Here is a 25,559-nt window from a genome sequence, read left to right on the forward strand (position 1 = left end):
GAAGCTGTCTTGTTTTCTAGGACTTTGTTCATATTATAGGTCCTTTATAAAAGACTTTGCAGCTATTGCCGAACCATTGTTAAAATTAAAAAGGAAAAAGGCAAGATTCTCGTGGACGGCCGAAGCCAATAATGCGTTTGAAAAATTAAAGCAAGCATTAACGCAAGCCCCTGTTTTGAAATTTCCTGAGAACGATGAGAATTTAGAAATTTCAGCGGATGCTCCGGATTATGCGGTAGGAGCAGTACTTTCGCAGAATCAGCAGCCCGTGGCATTTTTAGTAGAACTTTAAATGAAACTCAAAGAAATTATTCCGCCACTGAGAGAGAGGCACTTGCAGTTCTGTTAGCAGTGCAAAAGTTCCGAGTCTATTTTGGAAGTGCGCCAATAACAGTGTATTCTGATCATGCGGCGGTAACTATATTGTACTCAGGGAAAAACTTATCCCCAAGGTTAATAAGATGGGCACTCAAGTTACAAGAGTCTAATTTGGTAATCAAACACACCCTCGGAAAGGAAAATATCGTAGCAGATGTCCTATCCAGAATAAAAATAGATGAAGAAGGTAATACTGTAAAAGCTGCAATGCTCACAGCATGCACGATACATTCCCGAGAAACTGTAATAACCGAATTGGGTAAGGATCCTGAATTTAAAAGCATTTATGAGTATTTAAAGGATCCTGAAAATTTTAGCCACCAAGATATTGTGGCGATAAGAAATAGGGCGGCCCATTACGAACAAATAGATGGTCTATTATTTTATACAAAAACTACGAATTCCAGCAACGAATTTCGACCTGTTATCCCAACTAGTCTTAGATTAAATATACTGCAGGAGTTACACGACTCCCCTTTAGCTTCTCATGCTGGTATTCGAAAAACCATCCAACGCGTACGCGAAGCAGTTTATTTTCCTGAGCTGCAAAAGTTAACAAGGGCGTTTGCCCAGTCCTGCCCAACATGTCAAGCAGTTAATTATATTGATTTCCGCCCGGCCGGGTTTCTAAATAGCATTAAATACGAATTTCCAAATGAAATTATTGGCATCGATTTATTGCGCCCTTTCCCAAAAAGTCAGTTAAATAAAAGTCGGTATCTCCTTGCTATGGTTGATCATTTTAGTAAGTGGACAGAAATTGTTCCCTTAAAACGAGCCTCCGCGAAATTAGTTACTGATTCTATTTTAAATAAATATATTTTAAAATACGGGGCGCCCCTAAAAGTTATATCGGATAATGGTCCTCAATTTGTAAGTAATATATTTGAAGACATGTGCCAAAAACTGGGCATACGTCATTTAAAAATGGTCCCATATCGGCCGCAATTAAATATAGCGGAACGGGTCAATAGAAATATAGTGAAAATTATCCATAGTTATGTTAAAAATTTTCATAAAAGCTGGGATAACTATGTCAATGAATTAGCTTTCGCCCTTAGGACCGCAAAACATGATACGACGGGCAAAACTCCTGCTGTGTTATTTTTAGGCAGAAAGATTATAACGCTGTTAGATAAATTATTTTATGTTCAACAAAGAGCCCCAGAATTTAAAATGGGCGATATAGAAAAATTAATTAAAGAAGCAAAAAAAGAACACTGAAGTAGCACAGACAAAACAGAAGCTTTATTATTATATGAAACGACGGGGAGTAACTTATAAAGTAGGGAATGAAGTGTTAAAAATTAAGCATTCACTTTATTCAGCACCAGAAGATAAAACTGCCAAGTTCTAACCACGATTTGAAGGACCATATGTCATAGAAAAAGTAACTCAGGCTGTAGTGGTGCTAAAAGCCAAGAATGGTGAGACCTGCACCGCAAACTTTGACCAGATAAAACCATTCTACAATCGTAATAAAATGCCAATATTTCAAGATCTTTTGCAGGATCCGGCACGGCAGGCACAATCTCCAGAGGTGGAACAATGACAATCACAAGGGCAAGCCATGAGTAGACAGGTACAATTGAAAAGAAAGTTTCCCCGTTGGAAATCTGAAGGTAACAAGAAAAAGAAGCCGTTCCACCGACCAGAAAAGAGAGAGCACGACCATCCCCAGAATGAAGAAGGGAGAAGTTCGACCAATGCAAAGCGAGCCAGGAAAAATGACAGCAACTATAACACGGCTCCAAAACGGAAGATCTACCCATCGGATAGGAGTCTACGCAGCAAATGTCGACGAATTGATGAAGGAAGACCAGCTGCAGATGCAAAGAAGCAAGAAAAATTTGAACAGCCAGCAAAGAGATCCAAGCAGGCACGAGAGAGAGTTGTCCCGGTTCCGCCAAGACCAGCTGCCATGAAACGGCCGAGACCACAGGCAGAGGCCAAAAAGAAGGTCTTCAAGGGTGACCGAACTGGAAGGAAAAGAAAGTTCATGGAGGAAGGAACAGAAGGGCGAACCCGTACAAGACGGAAGATCAACCAGACTGTAGTCTTCGCCACTTTCCAAGCCTGGGCAGAAAAAAGGATGTCTGAATATCACAAATATAAGTAAAACTTTATGTTACTTTGAAACCTTAAGTTAATTTTTCATTCTTACTGCAAGTGGCAGAATTCAAGAAGTTTTACCTCATGTGAGGCCTACCTTTATCGCCAAAAAGGCGAGAAATGAGTTGTTACCTATTTTGATATTGTTTTTCAATTACTCGAGAGTAAAACTAAAATTAATGTATAATAGGAATGTGTAAATACTTGAATATTGTAAAAGCATTGATAATTTTTGAGAAAAGTACCTTAAGAAAATTGTAAAAGTTATTGTATAAAATTTTATTTAAAAGATTCTGGCAAGAAAGAAGTTTTAATCTGAAAGACTTTTGAAATGTAGTATTTCAATGTAGAAGAATTGGCACTTGCTTGGAAAAGAATAGAAGTTAACAATGTACTACTAATGTATGTTTTAAAATGCGTAAAATTAACGGAATGTTAATATGTCCTTATATACAATGTGAACTGTTATCTTCAAAGTAAGAAATACTGTGATATGTTAAAAGTGAAAGTAATGCCAAAAATTTTAACTTATTCGTGTGACTGTAAAAAGAGCAAATTATTGTGAATATGTGTTAAAGGTTGAATGAATGTAATTAGGCTCTCTGACGCTACACTTCAGAGTTAGCCACTTTTCAGAATAGTACCTCAGGGTTTAGAGATGAATATAAGGTGTGTTCTGAGGTCTCGTTATGTTGAATTTTAACACGTTAGTGTTTTGATTGCAGGCGGTAGTGTTGAACACTTGTACATAGACACGCTCGCGTTTGGTGTTTTCCTTTACAACATATGTCAGAGAGCACGGGGAGATAATTAAATAACGTCATGAATGAAATAAGAATGTTAAAAGAGAAATATATGTATTCATGTTACTTGCCATTTAATTGTGTAACATTTCATTAAACTACACTGCTCAAAACACTTAAAGGATATTGCTGTTTTAGGTGGATCTTGTGGCTTGGAATCTTTTTAGCTGATTGATACATGGTCGACAGACGTAGTAGGTTATATGAGAATAAATTACACATGTTTGGCAGAAAAAAATGCATTTTATTGCGCATTTGTGTACAAAAGGAAAAAAGCACAATTTGAGCATATGAGAAAGAAAAGAATAAGAAAAGATGTTTTCTTCAAAGGAAATCATTTTCAGTAGAGGGTATTGTTTCCACGGACGGCCAGCAACGTTGAACACCTTTGAGGCATGGAGTCAATGAGTCAATCACGAGTTGGGGTATTCTGTCCACTCTTCCAGAAGAGCTCTTTCCAGTTCTTGGAGAGTTTGTGGGGGTGGTTGGCGGCCAGCAACTCGTCTTCCTAGAGCGTCCCAAACGTGCTCTATTGGATTCATGTCTGGAGAACACGCTGGCCATTTCATTCGTACGATTCCTTCCTCGAAAAGGAAATCCTCCACCAGGTTAGCACGATGTGGCCTGCAGTTATCGTCCATTAAAATGAAGTCATCTCCGATTGCTGCAGCGTAAGTGACTACAATAGGTCTGAGGATCTCATCCCTATATCGGCGACCAGTCAGAGGTCCATCTCGAATGATGTAGAGGTCTGTGCGCCAGTCAATGGAGATGCCACCATACACCAACACTCCCCCACCGCCAAATCTGACATTTTCGTGCACGAACGCAGGATTATTCCTACTGCCACGGCCCCTCCAGATGAAAATACGTCTATTATCAGGATGAACAGAAAAACGGGACTCGTCAGAAAAAAGAACATTGCTCCATTCATTTCTCCTCCAGTTCACATGCTCTGTTGCCCACTTCCTGCGGTCGCGACGATGCCTTGATGTTAGTCTAACACATACCATCGGTCGGCGAGCATACATAACTACACCATGGAGTCGGTTTTGGACAGTCTGAGTTGAAACCGTGGTGCCAGTAGCCGAGCGAAGGTGTTGTTGGAGAAGAGTAGCATTCATATTTCGGTGTCTCCGAGTCGTTAACACTAAATAAAGATCTTCATTGGGCGTTGTTGCCCGTCTACGACCTTGTCCTGGTCTTCGGCCTGCACTTCCAGTTTCTAAAAAACGGTTCCAGATCCTGGAAATCACACTTTGTGACACTCCAATAATGGCTTGCGGTACTTCGGCTTTAGTTTGGCCCCCTTCTAATCTACCAACAACTCTCCAAGCTTCTAAATCGGTTAAATGACTTCGCTGAGACATTGTACTCATCGAAACAAAGCAGTCATTGAATGCCGATCATCCTTGTATTCATTGTCTTTTGTTCAGTTGAAAGTCAAATTTCATTCGCTGCCGCTGAAGTGACGTTTTTGACGTCGAACTCAAAATTAGCATACTCCACAGTTTGAAAATCAGAAAAATTTGCATTTGTGATTCTCTTCTTCCATTTTCGGCAAAAAAAATTTCGCTTATATCTTTATTTTACATAAAACTTACAATACCCTTTAATTGTTTTGAGCAGTGTAGTTTTCCTTCCAGGTCTCTGGAAGGAACCAGATTTCAACAAAGAAAATCCTGTTTATAGATGCAGTACAGATGAAAAATCTTGTCCATGGAGTTGATAATGTAAAAACGACTTTTTTAATTTCTAGTTTCTAGTGAGGAATGTTTGTAAAAGATTGGCCTCGCGTTAGATTCTAGAGCTAAAAGTTTTCAACAAGGTCGTTTTAGACCTCAGTTTCAAACTAATTAACCCTGGCGGGAAGTATGTAAGGATCCTAAGTTTTACTAACGTTTATTTTATTTTAAATCTTTACTATCACTTCTTATTTTCTACTTCCGGCCAGAATTAAAAGCTTTTAACTTATTTATGCAAATTTGTCTTGCTAACGCCAAGTACTTAAGTTGTGGCTTTTTGCCAAGCAAGAGAGAGGAAGGTGTTATTAGAAGCAGGCCGCTTGCCATAGTAGTTTTACTCGTTTGTTGGTTGCCTTCAAGGCCAGAGGTTTAATCCTCTTGATAATTTTAAACGTATCGTTGTTTTAGCAGCTCTCTGTACTACATACGGCTTTTTGTTAATTAACGGCCAATTTTATAGGCACTTGTATATTAATCCAAAGTTAGTTTAGTTAGAGTTTTAGTTAATATTTTTATATTCTTACGTTCAGACCACAAGTGGTTGGTCTCTGTATTCCGAAGTCCAGAAATCTCTGTAAAGATAGAAAAATAAAGGGTTTCGTATACCCTTCCTATGTGTATTGTCTACACAATTTATTGAACATAGCTTTAGTAAGCTCCCTGTTTCGAGTCAAGACAGTTCATGTTTCCAAGGCAAGTAAAGAGGAATACCAGTCCTGATAAAATTGCAAAGCTATATCATAATTAGCATCAGAAATAGGAATTGACTCAATAATAGACAGAGCCTTTTTTTACAAGAAGCCTTTAAATATTGAAACTTCTGACATTTATAAATATTCGGATTGTTATCTACACTAGCCTTAAAAAGATCATAGAAACTAATCCACTCATCTATATTTTCCCCTGTAAAGGTAGAAAGTTCTAATTTTGGTAATCGAACGTCAGACGAATTTAGTTTTGCTACACTACTTGTTTCGATAACAGAGTCACTGGAAAGATTCTGTAACTTTTTATTTATAGTTATCCATAATTCATCTAAAGTTTCTTGTATTGTTTGTTGTTCCGTAATGAATGTATCACAATCTTTTTCAGGACACAACAAAAATATTTCCTCATAAATAGAACGAAGCTCACTGTTAAAAGCATTTAGTTTCGTTTCGAACAAATTTACCTCTAAAATTTCTGCTTGTTCTAAATTCGATTTTAACTTGCCTTTAAACGTTGTTATGTTGCTTTTTAGAACCTTCTTTTTAGTTAAAACTGGTTTCAAATCAGCCATCATGAATAACAATAAATATTATACTAACAACTCTAGCAAAAGAAGATGAAATATTGGAACGTACTCACCCCAATGTTGAGGTTTCTACGCTGCACCATGCCTCGGGAATACTCCACAAATCGAAACTGATTTCACCACAGATGCCCCACGCATAATCCACAAATCGAATCGAAAGTACACTAAGCTGATTATTAATCCACAAATCGAAAGTGATTTAACTTGCTAATATTTGAATAAATCACATCATATCCAAAGCTCGCTAACTCTTCTCTCCGGCTCGACGGACCAGGAATGTTAAGAATAAGTTCACAAAAAAAGGTAAGCGGACTGTAATATCACTTGTTTATTTTACATAACACTTTCAAATAGAAGGAATGCCGTCTCCGTGACGACACAGCACACGTCACTCTTAGCACTGTAGCAATTAAAAAAAAAATCAAAAAGGAATAGAATACAAATCACATAATTTATGAGTTGAAAGTTCGTTACCATAGCAACCAGAATTGAATCATCAGGCAGCAACGCCATCTAATGTTGCAAAGACACATTAGTAATTCGTTTGGTAACAAAAAATACTAAACAACAATATTTTATGGAATTTTAAATGTATTACTTCAAAATGCATGCAAACATTACAAGATGTCAATAGCACATTATGAATAAATCCTGTATAGCGTATCACTGTTGCTCAGTAAACCACATTGACCCAAAGTTATTCAAAATTAGCAAATTTTATTTCCTGTAGGCTAGGAAATTTCCTATAGGTTATCAAATTTTATTTCTTGTAGGCTAGGAAATTTCCTATAGGTTAGCAAATTTTATTTCCTGTAGGTTTTTAATACTCATAAAAAGTTTTGCTCCGATCAAAAATACTAATTGTAATCTATCTTTATCATCAGGTTTTCAGTTTTAGATTTAGTTCTTTTTTTTAGGGGGGGGGGTTCAAGAGATGACGTCAGTGGCTTCATTTTCAATCAATTTTTAGTTAGAATATTGTATTTTTCTATGATGGAACTGGAGGAGAAGTATGCCAAAATAAAATTAGAAAGTATGCATAAAAGAAATTTTAATTTGGCTAATTTAAGATATAATTTTTACCCAACACTACTGAAAAAAGAAAGACATGTTGCGGATCGTCGTCAAAATCGAAAGAATTTTTTCAAAAATCTACCCCAAACTATAACAACTTTTTTTTTTTTTTAAATCTACCCCAAACCTTTTTACCTAACTTAAAATTTTCTCTGTTGTTTTTGTACAACAAATTTCGTTTTCATTACTTTCCGCTCTCGCAGCTGGAGAGGAACGATTAAATCAACTTTCGAAACTACAGGCCTGCAAATTTACTGAAATTATTCCGATTCCTGTTGCTTACAGTCAGTTTTCTTAACATGAATACACATCTTTGAGATAAATTATATCATAAGTTCTGAAACAATGCAGAAATATAGTGTGCTATAATCTTAAGAAGAAATATTTATAGAAATTTGCGGGTTTCTTGAATGCACAAGTGTTAACACAAGTGTGAGTTTTCTCTACGTATACGTAATGATATAGGCGGATTCGCAGTCATAAAAGGCCGGTTAAAAATTTTTTGATAGCTGAAATTATTTGGAAAAAATTGAAGTTGTATATGTTGATGGTAGATAGATGTGTAAAGTGAATGCTTGGAATAACCCGATTTTAATATTCCCTTTTATTCTCGCTGAAAAAACATTTCATTAAGCCAACAAAAATAAATTGACGCAACAAGCGTCTATTCTAGAACTTTTTACGTTTTTTATGTCATTGCGGTAAGAAATGAAGCAGAGGAAGCGCATCTAATTAACAAAAAAGTACAGAGCTAATGCACTATGTTCAAGATAAAATCTTAATTCGAAGTGACTTAGTTTCGGTTTTAATGTATTTTGATTGGCTAATAACTTTCTAAAATTATTATTAGCTAAAAGCTTATCGAAGATTCTGTGTTATTAGCGTTAAATAAGATTATATAATATAGAATAATTTTGAAATGACGCTGTTTGGAGATTTACTATGAACAGTCACTATTTTTTAGAATTGAAAAGGGAAATAGCGAAATTAAAATGGTTAGTTATAGGCCTATTGCAAATTAAAGTTAGAATTTTCTTTTTTATTTTACATTTATAAGTTAGAAATATGAAACATGGAAACTGCATAACCCTCGCATGTAGAGAAGTGTATGAGCATTATTTTGATTGCTAAAGGATAAGCTGGTTAGGATAAGAGGCATTTAGGATAAGCTGTATTTCTGTTTTGAATGATAATCGATAGAGCTTGAAAAGAGGGTTAGAGGAAACCGGAACATCAAACCGGGAATTTACACATATTGTTTAAGTCGAGACATCCTAGATATAACGGAACAGACTGTTTGCATGATTTTGTGTAGGATTTATATTTTTATCATTCGTATGGTTTCCAGTAGTGGAAGCATATAATTTTAAGAATAAGACTGTAAAATATAAAGCAATTTTATGGAAAAAATTCATCTGTTGTGAGTTAAGCACATATCCAAAACTTTTTAAAATGTTTTATCAATTATACACAGTTGGGTTGATTCAAAACACCTCAGTCAAATCCAACCAATCAGTGGTTAGACTGCACCTCATGGCAATACGACTAAATTCATAACAGAAGGTTAAGAGATAGCATTTTTCGCTGTGCTTATATCTCATGTAATTCCTGTTGTTACTACGCAATATAAACTCATGAAGTTTATGTGCCTTTTCGTTGACGATTATGACATATCTACTGAGTATCATTTTTTTTTCATATAGTGTGATTCCAGACTCCTATTGAACATTGTTTAGCTTTTTCAACATATGCTCATCAACTACGCACCTGTCGTAAGAAAAATATTAGCCAAAACCATTGTTTTATTTGATAAACGTGTATGTGGCATACATGCATTTCATCTGTACAGAAAAAAGAGTTAATAAACTGTGAATACCATTTTTCATTTCTATTACCATTTCTCGCAGATCAGCCGCCTAGGAAGGTTTTTTTTTAACCTTGTGGTATAAAAATTCCTATATTAATCTTACTTTCTGAAAAAAAAATATACGGCAAATTTTGAAGCTTAGTGTAATGAGAAAGGCTCTTTTCTGCATGGTCATATTTGAAAATAGAAGCTTCAGATATTAAAATTAGTATGTGGGGTCTATTGAGTCTCGAGATTGTTATGAACCTCATGTGCTTCGCATCTTTCAAGAATGAAAGCTTACGTAAGTGAAACTATTTATTTCGTACTGCATATTGCTTGTATCGCAGGCATTTTATATATAAAATAACTTTTATTTTATGCGAAAACGATGAGTTCAATATAAAATATTTTTGTTATTACATTTTGCTACCATTAAAACTCCATTTTACTAGAGTTTATTTTATGAGAAACTCCATTTTACTAGAATTTATTTTATGAGTTCCATTGAAAGCGAAGCGCAGAATAACTGATTCCGAATTTATCTCTTGATATTGATGAAAAACATTGTAATTTTTTATGGCATTAACCAATTAATTTTTGGCATGAGTTTAAATTATCTTTAAAAAATGATATTGCGGGCATCAAACTATTTACTCATCACTGTTTTCTAGAAATATTCTTTAGTTTTCAAAGGTCTGTCTCCAGTTTTGACTCTTTCTCAATAGGATCCTTGATCCAGTGACATCTAATCTTTCTCAAAAATCAGCAGTTTCCATTTCCTTCACAAACAGTGATATTAAAGTAATTGCAAAGTTTTCTCTTATAGTAGCTGCTCGTGAGACTTTACCCATTAATGCCCATCCGAGATGAGTTTCAACTGCAGCTAAACTTGAGGCAAATATTTTTCTCCACCCGTCAAAAGAAAACATGTAATAGCACTGATGAAAGCATGAATTATTAATATGATATTTTATACTCTTGTATATTAACCAGGGGCAAGTCATTTCATGCTGTTTAGGAAAAAGGGATGTCACAGATGATTCTGCCATCTCACAAACCATATTTAGTCATTTGATACCTGCACCCGACTATTTTATTATTTCAGTAGAAATAATTATTCCAAGAGCAAATTTTTAAATTACATTTGCATTTAAAGAGTGCTTAGAATGTAAAAACTAAATATTACGTTTCTAAAGTACCAACTGTACAAACGATGAAAATCATTTTAAAGGAAGTTTACAGCATACTTTTTTAAAAAAATCAGGTTTCAGAATATGTGATGATAATTTGAACACATTATTATTATTATTATTATTATTATTGAATATAATGAAAATTATATAAAGGTATATTTATTTATTCCGAAATCATTTTTAGATATTTAAATAATTTATACTATTAAAATCTGAACGAGTCTGTCTGCTTGTTTGTGGCATTATCTCTTCCGGAACTGCGGGGAATTGAGGTTCGAGAGAGGTACCCCCGGATTTTAAAAATTCCTGGGAAGCTTTTCAGCCATTCTCCTCTTCGAATTTAATCAGCCGAGATATTAATTAAAAACTCTGAAAACGCTAATTTTCGCACTCATTTTTCTGAGTGGAAACAGTCTCGCGAGCTGTTTCCACTCAGAAAAAACCTGCTTTATTTCGAAAAGTGTTGCTACTGCTCTCTTTCAAATTGTAGAGTTTGTTTATAAAAAAATTCGGAAATTTTACAAAATATGAAACAAAAATAGAATTTGACAAACGTTAAATATATTCTGAGTTATATATATTATTCTGAGTTATATATTACGTTAAATATATTTGTTATATAAGTCATATTCTGAGGTTGAAGAAAGCACGGGATTGCATGTCGAAAATGTTTCGTTAATATCGGCATTTTAAATAAATAGTTGCTGTTGGCAGCTTTCTTATTTGATTTTTGTATAATTGACATGGTATGCTATTGCCACGTTAACTCCTTTATCGATATTGAGAAAATGTGGTTACATTACATTAAATTTAAATCATCATATCATACGTATACGTGTTAACATGATGTGTCAAGGTTTTGTTTCCTGGTTTTGCAACAAAAAAATTATTTAGGAATTGGTTGGAACTTGGAAGGAACGAACAGATTTCATTCATATTGAAATGTTTCTACAAATTTTTATTTTAGGTGTACATAGAATTTATATATTTTGCTTTGGCCTCAGCCCGCTCATCTGGCGGGCTTGCCCTCTAGTATTCATTAAAAAGTGGATTAATTAAATTATTATTTCGTAAAGTTTCTGGTAAATCATCATATCAGGAAAGTTACCTTAATGAATTGTATTGCTACATGTTATGGCGAGTCGCCCAGCAAGATTCAGAATTATCTAATCTAATTCACAGATTATTTTCAAGTCTTGGAGAGGAATTTAGCTGCGATCTTTCTCCTTGTTAATGATGTCTGCTTTACTGTGTAGAGACATTAGGATTTTTGGAAGCCAGCGAGATGAAAAATTAGCAACCGCCTTCGCCGGGAATCGAACCACGGACTTCTGGAATACCGGCCCAGTGTGCAGAACCACTACACCACGAAGGACGCTTGGAAAGTGGGAGAAATACCTTATATACTCCCCTTTTTAAAGGGCGACTAGGGTTTTAGGGAACCTATTCGCCAAACCCTGAGTGCGGAGAATCATCATCCACAGCTCTTTTAGTTCGGGCGCCACTGTAGAATTCCTCACTTTGGAATTCTAATTTAATGTTGTAAGTGAAGAATCTAAGAACTGATAAGCGAATAATCGCTTGAGTTCGGTGACAAGAAACAATAAGATAGAAGGGTAACTAACCCTTTGTTATTTCAATAAGATTTAACAAAACTCCGCCTGGGAGTGTACAAGCAAAGCCCGCACTTGGGTTTGAACTTAAAAGACTAAGAATTAAACTAAAACTAAGATTAACTAAAGAAGTATAGCCGAAGCTATCAAGGTTCAAATCGAGTTGGCCCCTTAACTTATTTGACTACGAAGCTTAGCAAGGGCCTGAGTACGGCCGAGCGTAATAACAGCTTTGAGAGAGAGAGTGGCCAAAAAGGCAGACGCGCGTAAATCAGAAACTCTGATTTTCTCTGACTCAGTAAGTAACTTCGTGGTTTAAATACCGCTCCTCCTCATTAAATATTAAGCAAGATTCCAAAACTACATTCTGGTTTTTCTTAATTCTACATTCTTAAAATTTAACAGTTAATTAAATTAACATAATCCTTACAACTGAATGTTACATTTTTGGACACTTGAGTAATGTAAATTGGGAAAATACATTGACAAATTATACTCAGATGGGATGGAATACAAACTATTAGTATTTTCTTTCATGAATTAACGTGTTGTATTTAAGTAAGATAACACTTATCTAAATATTTATTTTGTTCCAATCCTGCGTGTTAAAAACTCATAGCCATAGTCTGATGTTTAATGTTTGACAAACATATCCTCCTAAGTGTTAAATTTTATCTTCGCATTTTTATCAGATAAAGTTTGTTTTTATTCTATTTTATAAGCTTGCACACATACACAAATAAAAATCTACTAAGTTTATTTTTATTTTATATTTAAATCCTCAATATTTCTTCATGACCGCTTGCGAGTTTTTGCGCAATATTGTTTGAAAATGCCTGTTCTCTGCAAAGCATATTCAAATGAACTGCTCTCTTGAATGATAATAATTTTATTCAGAGTCTATAGGGAAAGGAATCAAGCAAATGATATGCAAGACATTTGACACTGTTGCCTCACATTAAAATATAAGATATGCCTTTCAGCTTAGCAGTTCATAAATACAGCTTATCTGCAATTTTACATAAATTTATGTTTGTAAATATCAATATATTTGGCTGCAAAATTTTGATATGTTAATGGCAGCTACAAACAAATAATATCCATTTGAAGACAACAAAGGTTGGATGTCTTTGCTAGCATAAACTAAGTCCAATCTCTTTACAGACATGGAGCGAACTATCGCTTCGTCCGAACAGAACTACGAAGTCTTATGAAGGTTTTAAAACAAATCTTTTTATTAAATCAGAACTGGAGCATAAATGCACAGCTAGCCTTCACAAATCAATCAACCACTTGTAGTAATGTAGCTTGAAGTAATAATAAATTCAAATTGAACACTTAGTAACTATGGGCTAAACAAATGATTTAACGCGAAGTTGGATCAAACTTCTCCCGGGTGTAACAATTTAAAAGTCTCAACTATAATGCAGAGTCAAAGAATACAATCGTATATAAGCTAGCTAACCTAGCAACATGGCCTCGAGAGGCAGAAACACACTCTCTCTGTAATAATTGGAAAATCTAGTTATATTTTCTGGAACTAATTTACATTCTGGTAGCTAAACGGAAGAGAGAAGTGATAGTACAGATTCAAATTATGAAACAACTGGTTATTTAAAGTAATAGGAACCTTGTAATTTGCAGAAATTTTCTGGTGACTGAAAATATTTGCATATTACGAAAACAAATTATAAGGTTTTTATTATTGTAAATATTTTCCTATTATTTAAAAAAATTTAAACTTCATTGACCCTCCAAATCACTGCATATGAAAATTTGAAAGGAAGTTTAGAAATTTTAAGTGATGAATTGTGCACTATAGAAAACTACAAAATTAACCTAAAAAGCAATTTCTGTGAAAAAACTTAAAAGTATTTTAAAGAATTACGAATAAACAAAATTGCAGTTTATGTTACTTAATAACCATACATATTCTTTGGGAACAGATCATGACGGAAGTTAATGCCAGCGACCTAAAAAATTTGTTTTTGTATGAATGCCATTTATTATTTCACCATTTATTAGTCTAATCTGTTCCTGTGCAGTGAGTTCACAAAAAGTAAGGGATCTAGTTGCGTTTGTTTTTCTGAATAATTTACGATATACGGGAATTTCTACAACTGATGTTTATTTATGTAAGGAAAAGAAGTATTATATAGATACGTAGCCTGTCTCACATTGCTCAGGGATTTTTACAGGACTCCAGCCATCAGAATTTAAGCGAGCATCCAGTTGTTCTCAAATTTCTTTCTTAATTTCGAACATTAATAAACCAGAACTGAATTCTCTGTTTTTCCCTCAAACATCTCTAGCTACCAAGAAGTGATCCGACATCCTCTTTTCTTTTCAAAAGTCGTATTTAAAAAAAAAAAAAAAAAAAAAAAAAAAAGCCTGAACAAACAGACACATTGTTTATTAATTAAGGATATTTAAGCATTCTCACTGGTTTTTGTACTATCGTTTAATATCAAAATATGGGGTTGCGGAAGCGGAGTTTCTAATGTTTTCGTTGGACGGAAGCCTTAATGATTTGATTTAAACGGGCTTTTGAAAATAACATTTCACAATCGTGCGTTAGCAATTGTTAAACGAGAACAAGCCGCTTATTACGCCACTCTCATACCGAGATATTTTCGCATGGTAGGGAAATACGACCCCCAAACCTGACATTGCGAAAGATATTCTTTTCTCAACATTGCTCTACTTTGCTAAATATTGCTACAGGAGGAATGATATGAAGTTGTTCAAGCCTTCTTTCGCAAGTTTTAAGGGCCGTTCAGATTGGGGTTTATCTGAGCTAACGGAGTCAGTTCCATGAGTCGGCTAGCTCCGCTATGCAAGCAGTTCAGATTTTTCAACTCCTGCGCTATGGGAAAAAATGGTTTTGGATATAAATCGGCTAAGTCAGTTGTCTCCGTTAGCTCAGATAAACCCCAGTCTGAACGGCACTTTACAGACTTGGAAGACACGATTTTATTCTAAACGTTGAGAAAAAATGGCTCCCATCAAAGAATGATTCCACCATCGGATAGAGAATAGATTCACATTTGTCCGTTATAACTCCCAGTGGCTCAAACTTCACAGTTTAAAGTTTGTCATAGAGAGATATGAATGATAATTTTTGGTTGGATTATAGAGACATTACTAACTTCAACGACTCGTTGACATATGATTCCACCAAAATGTTTTCTACACCGAAACGAGGCTTTAAATTATCTACAGTCTTTGCCTAATTTGCTCTGGTTGGTGAGAAACTTTCAACTATCGCTCTTGCTCCGGAATCAATGACAGTTTATAGCAATAAATATTGGAATTAACTTTCAGAAGCAATATCTTCTTTGTCAGTATGTTCAGTTTGGCTCTAAAAGAGTAGCCTTTCTTTTAAATGTCGCCCAAACTGTCTGACCTGTCATTTAGGCAAAGTAAACTGTTTCTCTGAACTATTCATTTCTAAAATTGACTGAGAAATCATACCTTTGTTTCGAGCTTGAGCTTGTATTCTCACTAATTCTGCTTCATTGTTTAGTTTAATTTTCTCTAATTTAAACTCTTGATCTTGTTTCTTTCCCTTTAACACAAATTCTTGATCTTGTTTCTTGATTCTATCGTCAATAATATTCCCAAAATTCCTTTAACAAAATCTGGGTCACTTTTATACTCATTGCTATGAAAATAATATTCTTTAAATTGGGATTATTGATGATAATGGCACAACTTCGCCAATTCATAACACCCCGAAGAACAGAGCCGAGGGTCTTGAGCGTCTGCTTTTACCATCGTATGCCTCAGAAGTTTTAACTTACATAATTATTACAAGGTACGTCCATAAAATAACCGGAGGTATTTTTATAAATAAGAAAAATATTACTAACCTTCAAATAAATTTTTCTTTTTCAAAATAAACGCTAGATGAGTATATATAATTTTTTCAAAGTTTTTCATATCATCGAAACACTGTTTATACGCTTTGGCACTAACAGTTCAAAAAATATGGATAAGATTTGATTTAATATCTGAGAAATTTTCAAATCTCCATCATGACTACCTTAAACTTCGGAAAAAGGAAAAATGATCGGGCGATATGTCGGAAGAATATGTCGGTTAATTTATCACTGCAATTGAATGCTAAGCACGATATTGTTGCACAGGCAATATTTTATGATTCCTAGCATTATTGTGTGTGTGTGTGTGGGGAAACCTTGTCCAGAATAAAAAGAATTTCTTCCTAACTCACCTTATCCTCTTTCTTAATAGGAAAAAACTTTTTTTTTTTTTGTAAAAGTACTGATTAATTGATTGATTTTCAAGAAAAAATGTATGGTGAATGGGTCCCATATAATAAAAAAATGCAATCAGCATCACCTTACTTTTTGATTTGGTATCCGTGCTTTATGTATGTAGGAGAAGGCGCTCATTTCTACAGTGAAATTTGTCTTTTTATTTCTGGGTCGTATTGCAGACAAGAGGTGTGATCTCTCGCTGGTGATAGAGTTTAAGAATTGTTGGTATTTTTCCATTATACCCCCGTAGTAACGGGAAAAAAATAATTACTGTCGTCAGAAACTATTAAAAATAGCATAGACATTTTATTTACATTTTATAAACTAAATAATAATCATTTATTGGGAAAATGTATTTAAACGCCAATGTATATTCCTGGCAGAAACTGCTTAGCAATCGCTTCGAAAGCGAAAAAATTGGAGAAGCGAAAAAAATCATAAATAATTGATAAACATCGTAACTCATTATTTTGTGGGAGTGACATCGACAATAATAAACGATAAAAATAGTACTGTTTTTTACTTCTCCTCAAGAAACATGCTATTCCTTTAGGATATTTGTTAAGACTGCGGGGGTATAATGGAAAAGTACTGAATTGTTATCCTGTCCCTCAGTAATCTGCAAATCTTCCCAGCAAGTTTCGTCTTCTTTTTACCCTTCTGTCAAAATCTGAAGCACAAATCCAGCACAGATTTGTCTCATTTTCAGATTTTTAATTAAACATAACTTGAATCCTTCTTTGCTTATCCCAAGTATTTCTGAAAGTTGCTGAGTTGCTACAAAGCTATCAACTTTTAACAAAGGAAGAATTGTCTCCACATTTTCCTCATTCTTCGAAGTTAAAGGTTCTCTTTGGTAAATCTCCAACGCTTTCCCGCCCACATTTAAAGCGCTTGCACCACTCATATACTTGTGTTTTTAATAATGATGCATCCCATAAACTGCTGGAATCATCCCTAACGTTTCGATAAGAGATTTATATACTTTGTAAAAATTTAATATAATAAAATTAATGTTTGTTAATAATTTAATACTTGTTCTAATCTCGAAGCAATTTTTTTTTGTCCGAAGTCCGGCGTTCTCATATGCAAACGATAAAACAACCAGTTTAAACTGGCTTTAACAAGAGTTGAGATGTTAGTCTTTATAAATATACATTTATTCTTTAATTTTGTTTTATCATTTCATTTTTTAATTTGTGCGTTTACTTTATGGACGTACCTTGAATGTCATCGGAAATAACTGTCAAGACTGCTATTCCTTCTAATTGCCTTTGGAAACATTACCGGAGTCCTGAGTAGGAATAGGAAGCTTGAAGGGTAAACTTTACCCTTTATTTCTCACAGCGTACAGCCGTACGTTGGGATACAGAGACCAGCAGTTTTGGTCTAAAACTTAGAACATAAGAAATAAACTAACCTAACTAAATAAGAACTATATTTAAATGCTTTACAGAGACTATTAATGCGAAGAATGTCCTTTTAACACTACCTATGTAGTGAGCGAAATGCAAATACTACAATACTTCTAAGTATATCAGCAGGAACTAAGTTCTGGCCTTAAAGGCAGACATGAACTTGTGGCAGGGTAACAAGAAGGCTCTCTCCTCTCTTGGTTAAAAGCCATTTCTTAAATACCTTTACAGCTTGCAATTCATCAACATAAGATTCCCTCTCGCGCTTATTCTAGCCGGAAATGAAAAATCAGACAGGATAGCAAAAGTTTCAAAATAAAATAAACGTTAATAAAACTTAAAATCCTTACATAACTATACAGACAAACGCGACGTTAATTTTCTTTCCTCTGTAAGGCGATTAGTTGCTGAACAATTCAGAATTTTTTTTAAATACAAGTTTCAACGTTACAGCGAACCACAACGTGAAATGATGAAGTGCCACCCTCTTGCGTACATTAAAATTACTAGTAGCATGGGAATATTCATTCCATTTCAACCATCCAAGTATCATTTTTCCACTGGGTTGTGCTCCTCTAAAACGTGCTCAAGTGTATTTGTGTGGCAAGTGTGAGAATTTGTGTAATAATATTATTAGTGACACATTTCAATGGATTTTGGGGATTATAACTGCCATCCAGTTCTACATCAGAGAAATAACGAATAAGCAACGAAGCGGCAAGATAAACCTTCTGATAATATTTCTTCAAATACAATTTTTGTGCCTATATCATAATTTGGTTGTAGGTAGTTTCATGATTTAATCAAATTTCATAGAGTAACTTCTCGTTCTCTCTTTTCGGTAACAACACCGCAGGATCCATTGTTGTGTCACTGCAACTGTTGTTGTGACAGCAATAACTTGTCTTTTTCAAAGGCCTCAAAGTGACATTCGCGTGAGCCAATGTTTTGCATTTTTAACTTAATTTTTCTCTGGTCCAGTTGCAATTTTATTGTTTGGACTTCGGTTCTGTAGACATCGCAACTCTAATATTAGATTAAGACTTACATGTTAAAGCTTATAAAGCTGTTTTAGTCTTAATATTGCTGCTTTTCTATTAGTGTTTTGTTACACTATTTCATTTATATACTTATAATTATGCATAATAGTGTTTTCTTCCCAGAAAGATTACATAGCATTTTGTCTGTAAGATACATACCTTGAGTTTGTTGCTGTTGTATTCTTAATTACTGTCCTTCAAGAATAGCATATCTTAATATAGTATACCTATTATTTTGTTTTTATTATTTTTAATACGTTTCATCAGGTATTCCTGCATTTGAAATATGGATTTAGATATAGCGAACTGAATTGAATACAAATGAACTGAAATAATAGGATGTAGTTAATTGCCAAACATTCTTCGTTATTATCAGCGCACTGCTTCACCTTCGGAAGACTTCCAAAAGACCTTCAAGAGGACTTTTAAAATTACTAAAACCACCAGTATTATTTAAGTGCAACAATAGAAATTCAAATAGAAATTAAATGTCATTTCAAGAAGGCCTAAAAACAGGCTTGCCCACAACACAACTTCAGAAGAAGCTCAACAGATCTTTTTAAATTCTTACGAACCAAAATATTGAAATATCACAAAGCTATAGAAATTTTCAAGAAACTCAAAACACGCTTACTTGTCACGCGCACGGAGCAAGTAGAACTCCTACAAGCACTGAAAAAGGCTGAAGAAATTTGCTCTCTCCAGTCTGTATACAACGCAACCACAGATACAATAACCAGAGAATTAGTAGCTCTTACGACTAGAAGCAATACTAAAATGTTAGTACAGCATACTGAGATGCGATCAAAAATCTCAAACTGGCGCTTTTTATATATTACAAAAAAGACCAAATGAGAGATCAACTACAATAAGAACTTTCACAAGTTGCACCGCTACAGGACTTCGGGCTCAGAAATATCAACTCTTCGCGCAGTCCAGAAGAAAGTCATCACGGCTGAGTGACATTACAAAGGAGAATTTCGCAAAACTGGAAAATTCCCCGAAAAAGGATAGAGCTCGTAATTAGTAAACACAAAAACCCTAGTACAACGAAAGCCGAGGGTGCGCATTACATAATATACAAGCTACAATAAAGAAAGAAGATCTAGAGCACATTCTAGCCACAGAATTCAACCTCACCCAAACCAGAGTAAAAGGTCTTGTATCGCATTGTGAGATGGAATAAGACAATATTCAGTACATAATTGCGTTAATAATATTTTGTTGGATTTTAATTTATTGAGACTTTGGGAAAGAAGTCATAGTGTCTGTTTCTTCAGAATTCCAAGCATCTTCCCACAGACTCTTTGCATATTTCCGAAGATTATATTTTGAAGAGAAGCAGGATTAGGTATACATAAACGATACTGGCAGTATGATGAGAACGAGAATTTTTGGCTATTTGATGTACTATTTCATTTATATAACAGGGACTAGCATAGGTTTTTAATCCATCTATTGAAAATATTTAGTACTTTCTTGGACAGTAGCGACCTAAATCATTAAATATTAGATTTTGTAAATTTTCACAGGAAATTACCGAGAAATTGAACTATCAATATAGATGCTTTCCGAATAAGAAGTTTTTCAGAATCCTATTTTGTAGCAAATAGTTATGCTTGAAATATTGAATTAGATTTCCGTAATTTTACAGCATTTTTCTAAATGATATCATTTCCAATTAAATCCAAACGCACGATGTGATACTTAAAGTACTATTAAGTGTTGGATATATTTGATAAAAAGAGATTTATTTTCATTAGCGCTCACAAAGGGAGTATGAGTGGGTTAATACCAGATATATTGAATAGGCCATTTGTCGGAGCTGTTTTAAAACCTGTGTAATTAAAGGCATATCGAAATATTGTAAGACCTTGTAAATTACAATATTTCGATTTCGATTCACATTCAACAAGGTGACGCAAGCTGAAATTGCATTACAAATAACTGATGCTGTAACCATTACATACCAAATCTTCAAGAGATCTGATGTTTAACCTCAAGTTTTTTATGTCATTCGTAACAAATTGTAATAGAAATTTTGTTATTGATATTAAGATCATTAATGTATAGAAGCCAACACTGATCCTCATCTAAAATGACTCCCAAACATTTATTAGAAACGTATTAGAAATAATAAAAATGAATGTTTCAGAAACTTTAAAAGGCTCTAGTGTAGAATTGGGTGTCCCTTCGATTAGCGACAATTTTTAAAAAATTTTGGCGATGAAACCTCACTTCTGATTACCATGATAGTTTTCACTTTGTTTTAGCTTCCTGATTTTATTTAAATGAAAATAGATAGATTGATGTGTACATGGACAAATTTAAGGAAGTGAGCAAAGCCTAGTTCGTGCAATTCAAGGATGTTTTTTTAAGTGAAAACAGATCGATGGACACAGAGTTTGTGCAATTCTTTGACTTCTTATTTTGGTTTTGTGTAGCTGCCATCTTGAAATTGTGACTTCCTGGCACCGATCTTAACGTCAAAAAAGAATCGCCAAGAAAAAAAGGGCACCCAATTGTAAATTTTTACCTTTTAAACTTTTATGGATTTATCAATAATTTAAAAAAACATAGCATGAAAGACTTTTTGCTTTGCCTAATAGAAGAGCTTCGCGTTTTTCTAATTGTAATTATAATTGGTGAGTTACAAATTGTGCTGATATTACTTTCTTTTTGGCGTGGTTTTCTACTTCATCTGTAGTGTGATGATTCCAAAAAACACTGGAAAACAATGTACATACTTCTTGAAATGTACATACTTCTTGATTTCTGCAGATCAATATTATTAAAATTTCGCAAGGCACGAATCTTCTGCACAACCACTGGCTGTATTATTAAAAACAAAATTTGATATATTTACATGTTATAATAATAAGTAACTGTGACAATATTTAAATTTTCCCAAATTTACCTATATTAGGTTGGGTTTCAATTTTATATGGCTTTAATAAAATCTTGCACCTGACTAGAGGACGAAATATTCAGCATATGGAGGATTGTAATTATTTAATAATAATAATAATAATAATAATAATAATAATAATAATAACAATAATAAAAGAACGAATTTAAATACGAGTTGAATATTTGAATTTTTCTAGCTAACCACAAAGACTAACTGCAAATTATTATATTTTAAGTACGTAACAATTTGCAATATTTTATTAGTATTACAATGCATCAGCATGTAATCTTAAATTTATTATATAAATCATATTAGAGATTTTAAATAAATATCTGCTTCGTCACAAAAACGTGAATGTAAAATAGACATCATCATTTGTTATCTGTTTTGAAAAGTGATAAATAAATAATGATTTGTTCTTATTAATACTATATTTATTGGTACTAGTTTTAATACTGAAAACTATATTGTATATTATGGTGATAGTGCGAGATTTACACCTTTTAGAAACGTATTTTATTTACATTATTTTATATCTTTACTTGTTCATTTTTTATTTAATTTTTTTGTTACTTTTTTTAATTATTTTGTGACGCATGAAAATATTTTTAAAGGCTTCTAATTATTTGTATCAATGACAGAGCGAATAGTAAAATACAGATTTTTAACGATTGTATAATTAAACAGCACATATACTTTTCTTCCTCCAAGAATATTAATTTCATAAAAGGCTTTAAGAGTGAGGCAATTTTGATTTCTAAATTTGCCACTTCCTATAAAACAAACCTAGAGTTGGCCTGTAAATTGTTATGGACTCCAAGTTTTGGTCACATTAGCTGGTTAAGGCTAGACATAAAACAATATTTTTACGAAATGAGACAGACGACGAGCTTTGACAGCAGCATGGATATTTAAAGATTGTTGTCTCATGGGAATTAAAATTCTTTATTATGAAATTATAAAATGCATTAACTTTTTTCCAGACTCCACATGCAATCCTGGCATTTACGATCTTCAAGTTTCGCCAAACAAAACCTTCTCTATGTCTGACATTTGCATGACAACTGGATGCCCCCAAACAGGTGATATTTAAGTTTTCTTCTTTGTAGTTTCTTTTAAAGGCATAATAGATAGTTTGTGTTGTCCGAAACAAATGCGCTTGTTAATTAATGAAAGCATGTTTGATTTATATCTCCACACGACATTTAATTTTATCAACATCTTAGAGGATTTATAAAGTTTCAGAACTAACCACCTGATACACGTCACTACCATTAGCTACTGTGATTAAGAATTAGTTTATAGGCTGTGAAATGTTTATTAAATGAAAGCATTTCCTTCGAAAATGGCGCTAGAGCCATTGGAACCGGCACAGCCTTAACGAATGGCAGAATTTAAGTACGGCAAAATTTTATCGGCACTGGGTCAATTAATTTAGATGGAGGTGAGAAATTGCACCGGTCGACCGCCGACGAAAATATAGCTCCACACCTTTTCCATCCTTTTTGAATTATGGAACAAATAGATAAGATTAAAATTTAAATTTTAGAAGCCTATCATTGCTTGTAATTTCATTTGATATTGTATACATTATATCAAGATAATAATACAAAACGATAATACAGAAACAAGTATAACACATAAAGGGTATAGTATAACACATAAATGTTAGTTTAGTATACATAATATGTTTAGTTTAGTATAACACATAAATGGTAATAGTACTTATAATATGATAAAAAATGATAATTTAGTTTACTTTCTCTTCGAAGAATACTCACATCGACCTGATGCGACCCATCTCCTCTGGTGGTTTTGAATGTGTAATGTTATTAGTGGAATGCATCTAATCTATGAATTGTAAATATTTTTTTGTACATCTAATGCCTTTTTTCAGTTCTTTGCAAACTGTTAATTTATTTTCTCAGTTTCTGTCGGCATGGGTACTGTCTCTTGATCGGCCATTCTCCACCAGGCAATGGTCCACCTTCCTTTATATACGAAGTGATCTATCTATATATTACTTCTTTATGCCCTAGTAAGATATTCATCAAGTTCATTAATGTGATGCACCTATACTGTCATTTGGCCATACCGTCATCATTAGTGTGATGCACGGACTTATACTGAGCGCCGCCTGAGATAATCACTGACCTGACTCTGTTGTAAAAGGTTTACAGTGTTAATAGTCATCCTGACAGAAGGGATTATTTCTTCCGTATAAAAATATAAATCTAGATATTACATGGTCATACAAGGCCTGTGTATAAGCATAGATATGTTAATTACAAACATTGTCTTGTACAAGTTACATGTGATAGCTATATAAAATCATGACAGTTATGTGCACATTTAAACATTATCCGAATTCATATTTACAGTGCTTTTACTGAGATAATCAAGGTAAACTTGTAATTCATTTACACATTGAATGGATTTTCAATGTCATGATTAACTCCTTTACAATATTATTTTTAACCAAGTACATACAAAATGGATAGTAACAAGCTTACATTACAATAGTTTTTGCTCTTACAGTCCTGTTACTATTCTACGGGGTGATCTACTTTTCTAATGTTGATTTTCAGTTGTTAGTACTATCTGGCTTAAATTGGGTAGGGAGTTATGTGACTCAATTTTCTGGTACTTCAGCTAAATTGCTTGGAAACGTTGCAACTGCTATTAAAGTTGTAGTACCTATCAAGGGAGTGTCTTTGTTACTGTTCTATTACTTGGATATTACTGCAAGAGTCAACTACACTAATCTGCTGCTCCGGTAACTGCGAGTTGTCAGCTCATTGTACTCCACTTTTGTAAGGCCTGTCCCCAGCACTTTGTTTTGCTTTTAAAATTATACAGCGAAGATACAATTCTTAAGGGAGGGGAGAATCTCTTAGTACCTTGCTGAGCATAGCCTGATCACCTCCTCTATCTTAGTTTTCGTCTGCTTGTTGACGCAGATATTCTCCACCCACTGCAGCCAGTATTCACTGCTTGGAATTTTTAAATACAGTTATGCAGTTTATCGGTTTGTGGGTAGTTGAAGAGGTAGGGATCTGCATCACCTACCGCACCACATTCGCACAATTCTGATGCTCGTTTGCCGAATCTCTTAAGATAATGTGGGAAGGGATCGTGGCCAGTGTAGAATTGAGTTTGTGCCCCGCTGTATGTTTTAAGTGAGCATGTAACTTTCGAAAAGAACTTGTAAGTTCTAATCCCTATGTTTTTCCTTTCCCATCTTTTCTGCCATTCTTGTAAAAGGCTATTAAGCGTAATTTTTTTTAAATAGGACTGTGGCACACTTACTGCGTTTTTCAGTCTACTGAGTCATTGGCTGCTGATTTCGCAAGCAAGATCGCCGCTTCGTTGCCACATGAGCTGAAACCCAGATCAGGATAGGTCTGTCATCTCGTGGGATCCTTAGAAGAATTTTCTGTATATCTTGCACCAAAGGACTCCTTGTCTTATGCCCTCGGATGGACTCCAAACTTGAGGCAGAGTCGCTATATATGTTGACCTTTGTTCCTAATTTGATGTTTTGCCATATTGATGGCTGCTTTTAATGCTAGAAGCTCCGTCTGAAAGACGGTATTTATGTCTGCCAGTGTCTTTCCCAAGTTTTAACCACTTCTCCTTCTTGGAGTAGACAGTAGGCGCAGCCTATGCCCTTCTTCTTTGAGCCAAGTGTATAGATAGCTAATGCTTTCTCATTTGACTGGGTGTATTGTGTGGGATAAATCTGTATCTGCAGGTTGTCTAAGCATGATCGCCTTGCGCTTCTCATTGTCTTTGTGGTAGAATGTCTTTTGCCACAGAGAGAGGTTATTTTCCAGACGCAATGTCCTTACT

General features: G+C 34.2%; 1 protein-coding gene across 1 annotated transcript in view; it reads left to right on the plus strand.

Annotated features, from left to right (window-relative positions):
* Nucleotides 1-9,269: 9,269 nt before the first annotated feature.
* LOC118205639 (neprilysin-2-like) overlaps nucleotides 9,270-25,559 on the plus strand; it is a 161,792-nt gene continuing 145,502 nt past the window's right edge. Inside the window, exons 1-2 of the mRNA XM_085810971.1 lie at nucleotides 9,270-9,556; nucleotides 22,691-22,789. Coding sequence (XP_085667097.1) covers nucleotides 9,484-9,556; nucleotides 22,691-22,789 — 172 coding nt within the window. The 5' untranslated portion in view covers nucleotides 9,270-9,483. The remainder of the gene's footprint in view (nucleotides 9,557-22,690; nucleotides 22,790-25,559) is intronic.

Source organism: Stegodyphus dumicola, chromosome 2, assembly GCF_044657685.1.
Source record: "Stegodyphus dumicola isolate Sdum_Otavi_A_Nest chromosome 2, ASM4465768v1".
Classification (NCBI taxonomy): Eukaryota; Metazoa; Arthropoda; class Arachnida; order Araneae; family Eresidae; genus Stegodyphus; species Stegodyphus dumicola.